The sequence below is a fragment of the Gobio gobio genome (genome assembly GCF_949357685.1).
Source record: "Gobio gobio genome assembly, chromosome: 7".
Lineage (NCBI taxonomy): Eukaryota > Metazoa > Chordata > Actinopteri > Cypriniformes > Gobionidae > Gobio > Gobio gobio.
The window spans coordinates 15,903,602-15,917,411 of record NC_137103.1 but is presented as its reverse complement, the minus strand read 5'-3'; the positions used below and the strand labels follow the sequence as shown (position 1 = coordinate 15,917,411).

At 37.5% G+C, this 13,810-nt stretch overlaps 1 protein-coding gene across 4 annotated transcripts in view; it reads left to right on the top strand.

The window, feature by feature from the left end:
- Positions 1-13,810, top strand: part of prpf40a (PRP40 pre-mRNA processing factor 40 homolog A) — a 50,960-nt gene that overhangs the window by 25,244 nt on the left and 11,906 nt on the right. For all 4 annotated transcript variants that reach the window (XM_079821921.1, XM_079821920.1, XM_079821922.1 and 1 more), the window contains 7 exons: positions 1,676-1,826; positions 1,951-2,084; positions 3,420-3,534; positions 3,943-4,034; positions 4,122-4,238; positions 4,395-4,532; positions 4,671-4,766. In XM_079821921.1, coding sequence (XP_079678047.1) covers positions 1,676-1,826; positions 1,951-2,084; positions 3,420-3,534; positions 3,943-4,034; positions 4,122-4,238; positions 4,395-4,532; positions 4,671-4,766 — 843 coding nt within the window. The remainder of the gene's footprint in view (positions 1-1,675; positions 1,827-1,950; positions 2,085-3,419; positions 3,535-3,942; positions 4,035-4,121; positions 4,239-4,394; positions 4,533-4,670; positions 4,767-13,810) is intronic.

Below are 13,810 nucleotides of genomic sequence, written 5' to 3'. Positions count from 1 at the left end.
CAGGACACACCCTAGTCCAAACTCCAAGTGTTGACTTGGGGTAAACTGCCAGCTTTACCAAAATATCCAATGGCATTATGGGGGCACAAAGCCAGTCAGTCCCACCCAGAGTGCTGCACCAGAGCTAAGAGCCAATACGACAAAAAGGCCAATTCACCACAGATTTTGTGAAGCTCAACAATCTTTTGTTGCTCATCAGAACTATATTATTTGGTTTTACTCATTGTGATGAATGATTAAGGGAATTTGGCCTTTGGCCATATTTATACTCCTGTAAAACTAGATGTCTTAGCTAGACAATTTGATGCTCCTAGTCACCCTGGTGTGATGATAAATATAAATGGTAGGGGTGTAAAGGTACACGTATTCGTATCGAACCGTTTCGGTACAGGGCTTTCGGTTCACACACGTACCGAACGGCTCCGAATGCAATCTTTAACAGTTAACAGTCGGCTTGTTTTAAGCGGGGAACATACTTCAATCCGAGTTCCCCACACAAACACATTAAGTATTCAGTCCATTTTATCATGAAATTCAACAATAAATGCTGTTTTGACACTCTTTAATGTGACGTGACTGTATAGGCGCTATAGACGCGTTATTCAACGCATAGGGTGAACTTTAAGCGACATGCGAGTGACGTGTGTTTCAACCGCGGAAAGACAGCATAAAACAGCTTGTAAACAATGTCACGTAGCATCACATTTACCTCAGAAGTCATTCAGAGTCCACAGCTGTTAGTTCACTAGAGAAACGAACTCTTTGGCTAAATATATGCACTATATTAGCCCATATATTCATTATATACTTAGCCTGTTAGTGATGTCTTGTTTATTTAATGTATGTTTAAATAAATCTGCCATGAAAATGACAGCCAATGTGTATAAATGATTATATTTCAACAAAAACATTTTTTTCAAAAAAATTATTATTAGATTTAGAAGTTAATGCAAAAACTGCCTTATGTGAAGCTTATGAGTGTTGATTATTATATCTAAAAATAAATAGCAACTGAATTTAGGCTAATAGTTTGGGCTCTGTTGTTAACCTTTAATATTATAGCAATGTGTAAGTAAGGGCTCCATATAGTTTACATCATTATCTTTAATAAACTTTGTCCTTAAATGAATTCAATTATAACAGACACAATTTTTTCATTAAACCACTGTTGAATAAAAATAAATAAAAAGCAATTTTGTAAAACTGCTGTACCGAATCGTGACTTTAAAACCGAGGTCTGTACCGAACCGTCAGTTTTTTTGTGTACTGTTACACCCCTAATGAATGGGAATATACTTCAGAGATATTTTACTCGTAATAATTTCTAGGGGTGCCAGGAATTGTGGCCAACGTGTATTTAGATTAAGGTTGATTATAAGGTTTAGATAGATCGATTTTTTTAAATTTTTTATTCTTTGAATGAAAGATCAAAAGGATCAAAAACTTGATTTATTGTCACAGCCATTTATCATGTTTATCAGCATTTAGAGTCATATCTGTATTGTGTATTTGTACACTTTTTCTTCTTAAATAATGATTAAATATTTATTACATAAAATTTGAAGAGAAAATATTTTGGCTAATACATTTGCTGAATTGCCTTCCCAATGCATATAAGATCTTGTCCGGTCTGCAGCTGAATATTACTTGATTGTGACTCGATGCTTTGTTTCAGGAACAAGCCAAGCAGCTGAGGAAGAGGAACTGGGAGGCACTGAAGAACATTTTGGACAATATGGCCAATGTGACATATAGAACTACATGGTCTGAGGCACAACAATACCTGCTAGACAACCCCACTTTTGCCGAAGATGAAGAGCTACAGAGTATGAACACACACGCACTGTACAGCCACCTCCACATGATGATGCTTTTAACCCGCATAATGCGAGTGAGTGTGTTTGATATACACAAAGCTTTTATCTTCCTCTGTGTTTGTGTGTGTGTTAGACATGGACAAGGAGGATGCGCTGATCTGTTTTGAGGAACACATCCGTGCTCTCGAGAAAGAAGAGGAGGACGAGAAACAGAAAACTCTGCTGCGAGAGAGACGAAGACAACGCAAGAACAGAGAGGCCTTCCAGGTGACCCACGCACACACACGTGACTGTCCTGGTTTGTCCGCTGCGTCAACCGTCCAGGCCTGCTAATATGAAAAGCTCTCACCTTGATTAATTGGAACTTGATGCTGGATTATCAACAAAGTCTGTGATGACAGATGATCTGTTTGACCGAGTTTAAGGTACTGCGGGTCATTGTGCCGTGAGGGAGACAGAATGCTAAAGCATCACTCGGCTTTGTTAACACTCAGAAACCCACTGGAGTATAAATATTGTTTAAAGCAATTAATTGATAACTACTTTGCACTTAATATGGGTTCAAACTGCGTACAACAGCTCACATGTCAGCGATACATTTGGAACAAAAATTTTACAGTTTACAATTTAAGTCTCCCATGTCACAAAGACCAGGGTTCCCACAGTATGGCATTTGATTTTAGTATTTTTCTGGTCTGGGTAAGTATGGAAAAATATGTTTCCAGACTATTGCCCCTATTCAGTTTTCTTAAAGAAAAAATGTATAATTTCCGGAAAAAACCCCAAAAAATTATCACTTAGTGATCGTTTAACATGACTGCATGATGCATATTTTCATTATGCAAAACTGCTTGTTTTGCTATATGCAAGTCGTCTTTGAACTGTACTCTATAGTTCTGAGAATAATGTAAAATAATGCTTGATGAGTGAGGACCCGATAATAAATTATTTCATTAGTAAATTTATAGTATTGCAAACATTATACTGTATAGCCTGCTTTTATTAAAACAATATATAAATTTGATCAGTGGCACTATTATTAAATTTTTTTTATATGAATTTAAAATATTTCAAATATATGCAGTCAATGAAGGTGTGAAGTGTAATCCTGTACTTCAGCATTGCAGTTTTAATAAAATTAGCATTGAACGTGTTTAGGTTATGGCAATTATTTAGCAAAATAATCGCATACATAGTCAGAATGTCGAATTTCGAACCCTCCACCGGAATATGGTCTGAAATATCTACTGAGAAGTTAGAACATTTTAATCTGGAAAAGTATGGATTTTTTTTTCTAAATGTGTAGGAACCCTGATAGACAACATCACTTTACTGACACCATTACTGACTGGTTTGGTTCGAATTTAACTTTTTTTTTTTTTTCTTTCAATCCCCCATCTTACTGGAAAGGCTTTTTAAAAGTCTAAGTTTGAGCAATTTTGAAACGCATCATGATTTTTGAAAAAATGTTTTATAACAAATGGATTCCTAAAAAAATCAAATTTTTAAAGTGAGGAAAAATCTAATTTACCACCAGTATTAATCCTTTGAAAAGGAAAACATCATAAGCATGTTTTTAAATTGTTGTGTGTGTTTTTTCAGAAATTCCTGGATGAGCTTCACGATCATGGGCAGCTGCACTCCATGTCTGCCTGGATGGAGATGTACCCAACCGTCAGTGCCGATATCCGCTTCAACAACATGCTGGGCCAGCCAGGTCTCTCGCTCTATCTCTCTCACACACACACACACACACACACACACACACACACACACACACACACACACACACACACACACACACACACACACACTCAGTGCGTGGCAGGCTTTGATGCTGATGAATAATACATGTAAAAGGGTCCTGTCCTCATTTCTGACTGTCTCCATTTCACCAGTACAATCTGTGAACTCCACATGACTCTGATACATCAGCACTTATAAAATGGGCGATTTCTTTTTTGGGGGGCTTTCTAAAACAAAATAATTGCAAGGCGAATAAAAAATCCTTTTATATTGTGGTTCTCTATGATAATTTTTATTTAATGCACTGCTATTGGATATTGATGTATTTTATTGTAAAAGTGATATGCTGCTCAACAGTGTTATGCTGTGTGTTTTTTAGGCTCCACCCCTCTGGACTTATTCAAGTTTTACGTGGAGGATCTGAAAGCTCGTTACCATGACGAGAAGAGAATCATTAAAGACATCCTGAAGGTGAGAGAGAGAGACTGACAATCGGTGTTTATCAGATCTGTGCTGAAGCCCTTGATGAAGTGTGTGTGTGTGCATGTGTTTGTGTAGGATAAGGGCTTCCTGGTGGAGATCAACACAGGCTTTGAGGATTTTGGCTCAGTGATCAGCTCTGATAAACGCGCCACCACGCTGGATGCAGGAAACATCAAACTGGCCTTCAACAGTGTAAGCAGACTGCCTTGCTGTACTTTTAGAAAGAAAGCCAGCTCACTAGAGTTTGGAGCAGAGAACCAGTGTGTTTAGTTCATGTTTACTGCTTAATGAGGTGAGTTCACATTCATTGAATTGTGTTTGGTTTCTTTGTCCTGGTTCTGTTTTTAGTTGCTCGAGAAGGCTGAAGCACGTGAGAGGGAGAGAGAGAAAGAGGAGGCCAGGAAGATGAAGAGGAAGGAGGCAGCGTTTAAGAGCATGCTGAAACAGGCCACGCCCCCTCTAGAACCTGAGGCCACATGGGAGGCAGTATGTCACGCTATTACAATAAATATCAACAATTATTTTGTTTATCTATTAGAAGTAGAATCTATCTGAGCTGGCTCCTTATCATGCATTAGTCTTCCTCTACTGATCTGGTGTGAATGTGTGTTCATGCTGGTTCAGGTACGAGAGCGGTTCCTAAAAGAGCCTGCATTTGAGGACATCACTCTGGAGTCTGAGAGGAAGAGGATATTCAAAGACTTCATGCATGTACTAGAGGTATCAGTTTTTACAGTAATTGACTTGACAATGGTGCATTCATTTTTTCCCAATGTACAGTTTATCTTGTGACCATTTAAGTTTTTTTCCATAAATTTTTTTAAAGGGGTCCTATTATGCTTGTTTTTATGTTGTCAGCTTTCTTTAGTGTGTAATGTTGCTGTTTGAGCATGAAAACGGTTACAGAGCACAAAATCACTCCAACGGGAGTTATTCTCTATATCAGTGCGCACTGTTTCTGAGATTTCTTCTGGGGACAAACATGTCACAATATTCCTCATTTAAATCATTCCTGCCCAAGGCATACGCAAAATAAAGGGGCAGGGCCTGGTTGAGTTGCGTTAGTAGTCAAGGCTTGACACTTATTTTTTTCCCAAGGAGCACATGCTCATAAGTTGACAAATTTAGGAGCGCATTAAAAATGGCACCGTGCAAGTTTAAAAAAAAAAAAAATTTGCTTAAGGGGATATAAAGAGACATTTTTATATGGAGTCTACAAAAAGTACACAATGTTTTCAATAAATATGTAATTAAGGGCTCCAGACTGCACTGGTGCGACCACCATGTTGCCCAACTGATAAGAGCTGCCATTTCTGTTACATATGAGAAACCTCAAATAGCAAGCGGAACGGAACCACACTACTGGTTTGAACTGTGCTGCATGGACTGTTTATCAGCTCGGAGCAATAATAAACATACATGGGTTAATCTCGATCACGTGACACCATTACTACACAGTGCTATGAGATCCAGTGAGAAAGTGTTTGCAATCACCACAGAATTGATAACATTGCAGTGAGATCTAGTGTAATCGTTCGGCGCAGAATTTGCTGTTAAAAACCATAGATATCAGATCAAACGGCGCTGATGTGGAAACCAGGAGAAACCATTGTTACATGAACAAAGTTAAGGGGTTTCAGTCCACAAATCATAAACATTCACAATGGATTTAATGTAGTAACATCCCATTGTATTGTGGAAGAAATGGTCCAAAAAAAAAATTATTAATCTCCGGGAACGTACAACCTTCTGAGAGTGAAATGCAAGCATTTTTCAAGGGCTTTCAAGTGCTTCACACTTTTTCCAGCACTTAAAAGCTCTAAATATTATCCAATTTGATGTGATTTTTAATGTGATGATTTGTACCACTATAACCAATAGGTGGCAGCATAGGAACACTTATTAGCCATTTCCAATCCTTAAAGGTCCCGTTTTTCGTGTTTTTTTGAAGCTTTGATTGTGTTTACAGTGTGCAATATAACGTGTTCATGTTTCGCGTGTAAAAAAACACAGTATTTTTCACACAATTTACTTATCTGTATACTGCTGTTTTCACTGTCCTCAAAACGGCTTGAAAGATTTCCCTGTTCTATGAAATCCCTCCTTCAGAAATACGTAACGAGTTCTGATTGTGCCAGCGGTTCCCGTGTTGTGATTCGACAGCAGCTTAAGGCACGCAGAGCGCACGTTACCGGAAAGGTCACGCCTCTCACCATAACGGGGATGTATGCGCTCAATGATCTCTAAGTACAGCGTCCCTGGGAAAGCCAAACAAAGGTGACTTGACTCCGGGATGAAAATAACAGCGTCTCGACGACATGGCAACAAACAAACTATACGAACGCAACCGAACGCAACACTTCCTATTCTCCACGCGGGAGCAACAAGACCACGCCCCTTTTTCGCGCGTTCTTCTGGGCGGAGGTTAGTCGACATACTGCTCTACTGACGTAATTAAAGCAGGAAATACCAGGATGTAGTCCTAACCAGCCGTTCGCTATAGGCTTTGAAAGGGAACTTCTGTTAAATAAAATATCTCGCTTGGCATTGAATTTTGAGCTTTATAATTTTACAGGTACTATAAATGCTCTAACAGCAACATTACACACTAACTAAAGTTTGAAAAATGGGATCACGAAGAACAGGACCTTTTAATATACGGAAAAAAGTAGGAAGTCCGTCTAATGAAAGACAAAAACTTTTCTTCAAATTGTCACTAAATTACATAGAAAACAAGTAAAGAGTGCTCCTTTTATAATCACTGAAGCTGTCAGCCAGTTCAGTGTGATAATATAGAAGAACAGTCAGGTACATTTAATAAGAGTAGAATATTTATATTGTGTTTGCACGCATTCAAGTTCACTGCTTCACTGTTAAATTTCCAGTAAACAAACATATATTATTATTATTTTTACTAGCTGCACTTATTAACAAAACAATAGTATTTTATGATTAAATTAACTTTGATACATTTCTCCAGCGCTGCCATCTGTAGAGCTTAGTGGCACTGGTGCCACTGCTCTCAAATGTTAGTCTGGAACCATGTAATTATTTATAGTCCTACTCTAAACTGTATATATATCTCAGTAGTTATTATTCTAACGTTTATTAATAAAAATACAACTTTTCATTGTTAGTTCGTGTTAGCTCAGGTCCATTAAAGGGTTAGTTCACCCAAAAATGAAAATTCTGTCATTAATTACTTACCCTCATGTTGTTCGACACCCGTAAGACCTCCGTTCATCTTCGGAACAGAAATTAAGATATTTTAGTTGTAATCTGATGGCTCTGAAAGGCCTCCATTGGCACAATGGCACGGTTCACTCTCAAGACCCTTAAAAGGTACTAAAGACTTCGTTACAAAGTCCATCTCACTACAGTGGTTCTAAAATAACTTTATGAATCGGCGATAATTGTTTTTGTGCGCAAAAAAACCCTAAATAACGACTTACATGGTGATGACGATTTCAAAACACGGCATCATGAAGCTTCGAAGCGTTATGAATCAGCGAGTCGAATCAGCGGTTTGAATCGCCAAATTTCAGCAGTTTGGCGGTTTGACACGCGATCTGAATCATGATTCGACTCGCTGATTCATAACGCTTCGAAGCTTCACGATGCCGTGTTTTGAAATCGTCATCACTATGTAAGTCGTTATTTAGGGTTTTTTTGCGCACAAAAACTATTCTCGCTGATTCATAGTTATTTTAGAACCACGGTAGTGAGATGGACTTTGTAACGACGTCTTTAGTACCTTTTAAGGGTCTTGAGAGTGTAAAGTGCCATTGTGTCAATGGAGGCCTTTCAGAGCCATCAGATTTCAACTAAAATATCTTCATTTCTGTTCCGAAGACGAACGGAGTTCTGACGGGTGTCCAACGACATGAGGGTAAGTAATTAATGACAGAATTTTCATTTTTGGGTGAACTAACCCTTTAATATTAGCAGATACAACTTTTGATTTTAATAATGTACACAAAAATATTGCCTTGGTTTTACTCAGAAGTCTGATGCAAATAGTTGCCTCAAATTTTTTTTAAAGTAATTTGAACTCCTCTAATTTGTGTTTGACCAAATAGACTTTACATGTCTTCAACATGCACCCTTAAGTAATGCCAACTACATTTTTCTATTTACATTTTACTCAAATTCACTATTGATATTTCTGCTGTTCAGCGCCATCTGCTGTCAGCAATGCGCGTTTTCATTCAACATCTATTTTATGGGTCAAAATTATAGATTTTTCTTTTATGCCAAAAATCATTAGGATATTAAGTAAAGATTGTTCCATGAAGATATTTTGTACATTTCCTACTGTAAATATATAAAAAGTGTATTATTAGTAGTAATATGCATTTTAACCTGTTAAACTGCACCCCCACTTTGGGGCTCACAGCTGAAAACGACCTACCTGAATTAAAACAATTATAGCTCCTGAGAACAGTGTGCTACAGGCACAATTAAGGTATCTTTGGAAAGAAGACACTTGGGACTCTACTAAAAAGCAATCAGAGTTGATAATTCTCAAACAGATAAAAAATTATAATAGTTGAAATGCCTCAAAAATTATTTGCACTACACAGAATGTTGTATTATTTCATGTAAAAATATATGAAAATAGACCTGGAGGAATCCAGTTCAGTTATGGATTGAAAGCCACACGACTTATCAGTTTATAGTTCAAGTTTGAGGAAGATATAATGAAAAATGTGGTTCCTGCAAGCTTTTTTCCAAGACTATGTCTGTTCCATTTCTCCCTCCGCCTGCTTGAGGCACATCCCCAGAAATGACATCTCCCAACTAAAACAATTGCAGTTGCTGAACAATTTGCACTACATGCACAATTTAGACATCTTTAAAAAGAAGACACTTTAGAGTTTATTACCCAAACATTAAAGTAGAAAAAAACTTAGAAAGACAAACAGTTATAGAAGTTGAAGTGTCTTGAAGATGATTTGTGCTACAATGAACACTTTATTATTTGATGTAAAAATATATGAAAATAAGCCTGGAGGAATCCAGTAAGTTAATGAATTGAAAGGCACAAGTCTCATCAGTTTATATTTAAAATTTGACGAAGATATCATGAAAAATGGGGTTCCTGCATGCTTTTTTCTAAGAATATGTCCAGGTGCCAAGAAACCTACAGGAGACTTGATAACCTAATGTTATGAAGTGTACTGCAAGCTGTTTTAGCCATCATATATGATGCTTGAATGCTTTTTCAACTATAAAATAATAGGCAGAACCATAAGACTTTGTATTAGTGATTTATTTGTACAACAGAACTTATAAAAATATAATAAAAATGAAATATTAATAAAAAAGAGCTAAACTTCTTTGCAACTGAAAATACAACAAGTAATATAAGTATAATAACTATAAATATAACTAGTAATATAAATAACAATATAATATAAATATATAGCTATAAAAACACACACAATTTGCAAATGTAAAAAAAAAAACATTTACTGGCCTTTTACTGGCGGATTCAGGTCTACAACAGCAAGTGCAGATCTTGAAGAATCTGAAAGCTTTCTTCTCTTTTCTGCTGGTTGGCTGGTGCTTGGATGCCATAGCTCATCTGAAGACTCAACCTGATGCCTGTAGAATGGCAAGGAAAGGAATGAGAATTAGCACTGCATGTAATATTTCTGTATAGTTTGCCCATTCAATCAACAATCACACTGTCATCATTCACTCTAATTACAGGCCATCCCATGAACAATGAAACTGATGGGCAGTCGGTTAGACAGCATTCATATTGACGGCCACCTATACATTCTCACACAGCCCAAGCATCAATCTAACGGCCGGCTATACAGTGAGCATTCATATTGATGGCCACCTATACATTCTCACACAGCCCAAGCATCAATCTAACGGCCGGCTATACAGTGAGCATTCATATTGATGGCCACCTATACATTCTCACACAGCCCAAGCATCAATCTAACGGCCGGCTATACAGTGAGCATTCATATTGATGGCCACCTATACATTCTCACACAGCCCAAGCATCAATCTAACGGCCGGCTATACAGTGAGCATTCATATTGATGGCCACCTATACATTCTCACACAGCCCAAGCATCAATCTAACGGCCGGCTATACAGTGAGCATTCATATTGACGGCGGCCCATACATTCGCACACAGTCCTACAATCAATATAATGGCCGGTGATACAGTGAGCATTCAACAATCACACAGATGGTCGGCCGTCCAGAACTTTTCTTTTTTCGTAAATTTGTTTTTTGTAGCACAGGAGAAAAAAATTCATTTTATATATTATATATATATATATATATTTTTTTTTCTGTGTGTGCTAGAAAAAATGCTAAATATCAGTATATGTATAATCCATACTGGTATATTGTAATTTTTCTAGCACACAGGAAAAACATAAAATAAATACAGTCTCAATATATATATATATATATATATATATAAACAATTACATGTGTTATATATATATATGTTTTATTTACACACACATGGGGAAAAATTATATATACTTTTTCCCCATGTGTGCTAGGAAAAATGCAAAATATCAGCATATGTATAATGCATACTGGTATATTGCATTATTTTCTAGCACACAGAAACAATAAAATATATACAATTCTCACACACATTCTCAATATACATAAACAACTACACATAGCAACTCACCGGTATGTTATTGGATCAACTTCTCTGTCAACAAGCACCGTCAACGCTGTCTTCACTCTCCTCAATGTTTTCCACATAGCTGCTTCGAGTGAGCTCAAATAAAACATCTTCAGCACAATAAAAACTTCTTTTGACGATCCATTGGATAATACATTCCGTCCAGTTAGTAAGATTAGCAAACAGTTACTACAAAGAGACCGTCTGTACTAGCCCGTTAGCTTTTAGCTGTCAGATGGGGACAGACTCGCAGATGTCAGACTCGCAGCATCTCGTGGGAGAGCGCGCCACATTGGCACATTCAGATGAATAAATATTCACGCCCATGCAGACCTGCCAACATGTACGCATTTTTCGTACTCGGCACGCATTTTGACCCTTTGGTACGCTTGTACGATTCGCTGCTCTCTATGTACGCATTTTGTTGCATCTCGCATTTCGGCGGTTTCAGTGCAGTCTATGACGTTGATTCTGCTGCTGAGACACAGCGTGAAAGTGGAGTGAAAAGCTTTCGGCCAATCAGAGCGCTTCATTTTAACCCTCCGCTTACATGCCCGCCCCTCCTAGACAATGCTTCAAGCCCGCGCCGAGCGCGTTCGTTTCATTTCAGTGCCTCAAGCAAGCTAGGCAGGCCGGATAACTGCAGCGTGCATGCCATGGCTGAACCGCCTCACAGAGATGCGCTGTTGGCGGTTACAGCCGCGGTTGACTTGACGAAAAATTATATTTAAAAAAAATTTGGGCGAGTGGCGGTTGAACCAATCAAATGGAAAAAAATATATACATTCTTAAATATTATTACAGTGCACTAAGCAAACCTGCAAGCTATGAGCCCAGCTGTCAGTATGGAGGCCTAGCTTCTCGTAGATATTTTAAAACAGCCAGTCATTGTAGTCTACCACTCGGGGAATAGGCATTTAAAACATAGACAGATTATGGAGTGATATAAAAATGGCATCGGGCAATGGCAGCGCGGCGCGAGATGTTCAGAAGAACGCAAGAGCTAAACTTCTAAGCTCAATAACATCCACAGCAACAAAAAAAAAAAAAAAATAAGGTAAGAAAAATAGTCGAAAAAAGTTGCCCATCGTTTATTAGCAGATGTGCAAGGCAAGCGGGCAAGTTTTGGGGTTGTTGTGGATAATTAAAATGTGAACATGCACGTTGCACAGTTGTGCTGTTGACTTTCAGCAAATTTTAGTGAATGAATAGAGTTGGCGTTTCTGTAATATCAAAGCTCCATAATTAGTTTCTTGTATGATTTTGTTAGGCCTGCTGGTATAAATTAATTAACGTAACTGTTGTGTCGCGTCGCGTCTTGCCACATTCAATGTAGAAAGCATTGCTTTCGTTTGAGGGTGCTTAACTCGCACCAGGTGTAGACAAAAAGTTACCTGATTGTGACAGATGGTCGAATTCACACGACACATTATAAATGAGCATTATGGTCTGCCATAGCCTACCCTATAGTATCAAAAAGACCAAAGCCATCTGATGCAGGGAAGATGAAAAATGGGGATAAAGACAGAGGTAAAGTGATGTAATGAATGAACAGTTTATCAAATTGCATAGTATTAAGATACTAGTAAATGAATGGCAGTTATTTTTACCTTAAACTTTATGCTAGCAATTGTGCTGGGTTGTCTAGAGAGGCACCAGACAGTGTGATTTTGCCTTAATCTTGTCAGATTTTTTTAAACGCATGGAATATCAGTTTTGTATTAATGTTTTACTCTACAGTTGTGTAGTTTTGTGTAGTTGTGTTAAATTATATACATTTTTATTTATTAATTAAAATTCATATTTAATTTGATTAAATATTAAATTAAATGTACATGTAAATTTGTAATAGTCTATTTATATAATAGCAACATTTTATGTCAAATTCAAATAAAATATCTACTACTCAGTTTCATTCATAGTGAAAATATGAAATGTGCCATAGTTTAGTGGAAGATTGCTGCCATCTACTTGAAAACAAACACTTTTGCTAGTGAACACGGTAGTTTGTTATTAATCTTACTATTTGTGTTTAATTTGTCTTTTGTTCTATTTTTGTATGACGTTTAACCATCATCAGCCTTTTTTGTTTATAATATCCTGAACACAAGGATGGGTGTGCAGTAACTGTATAACATTTATGGTCTACTTGTATTTGGTTATGGAGTAACTAATAAATCGTAATTGGTGAAAGTATATTGTGTATATTATGTATTTTAGTGTTAGGTATCTCATAGATTTCTTACTGGTGGGTGGACAACGGTGGAGCGTACATTGGCGGTGGGCTATCGGGCCTGTGGGGGGGGGGGGGTGTACTCATAAAGTTTCTTCAAGGTTGGCAGGTCTGCCCATGTGACAAATATACACATGCAAGGTCTCGTTGGAATCGTGTGCTCATTGGCTACATTTTCTGTCAGTCATGACGATTCAATGCTTTTATTGGCTCCAGATAAACAGACAATATCATTGGATGAGCACATCATGACATCACCTAAAACGAGTGCAATGGTTGGATATTTTTGACTATATCGCGGCTATCTTTGCATGTTTTTGAGTGGGGTTAGTTGTAGAATGTTCGTAACATTCTAAGCTTTAAACCCATGCCACTTTATGCTACCGGGAGACTGTTTTTGGTGCATTATTTTATTGCATAACAGTCTAGTATGATACTCCGCTCCGCAGAAATGCGATGTAAACAAAGGATTAACCATCAATATTACACCATTATCGTTTCGTTGGATTAAAAATGCTCTATGGGATGTTATTCAGTGGACCCTCACCTTTCCATTCATTCTGGAATTGTTTGCAGTGGATGCGTGTGTGGCTCGTAATTAGGACACAAAAGGTATGTGCTCTGTTTTTATTTATAAAATCGTTGATGTGTATTGCTTACATTGATGCAAAAATACAGCCGTTATAAGCTTTTCACTGAAAAACAGTGGTCTGTCCTCAATGCTTGAGGTTTAGACCTTTAGAATGATATATAGTTTGTCAAGATTAATGATGTTTTTTTATGTTAAATCTATTAACAAACATTACACTCGTGCTAAAAATAGCGCTTCAACCCGTGCACGCGCTCATGAACTTTAA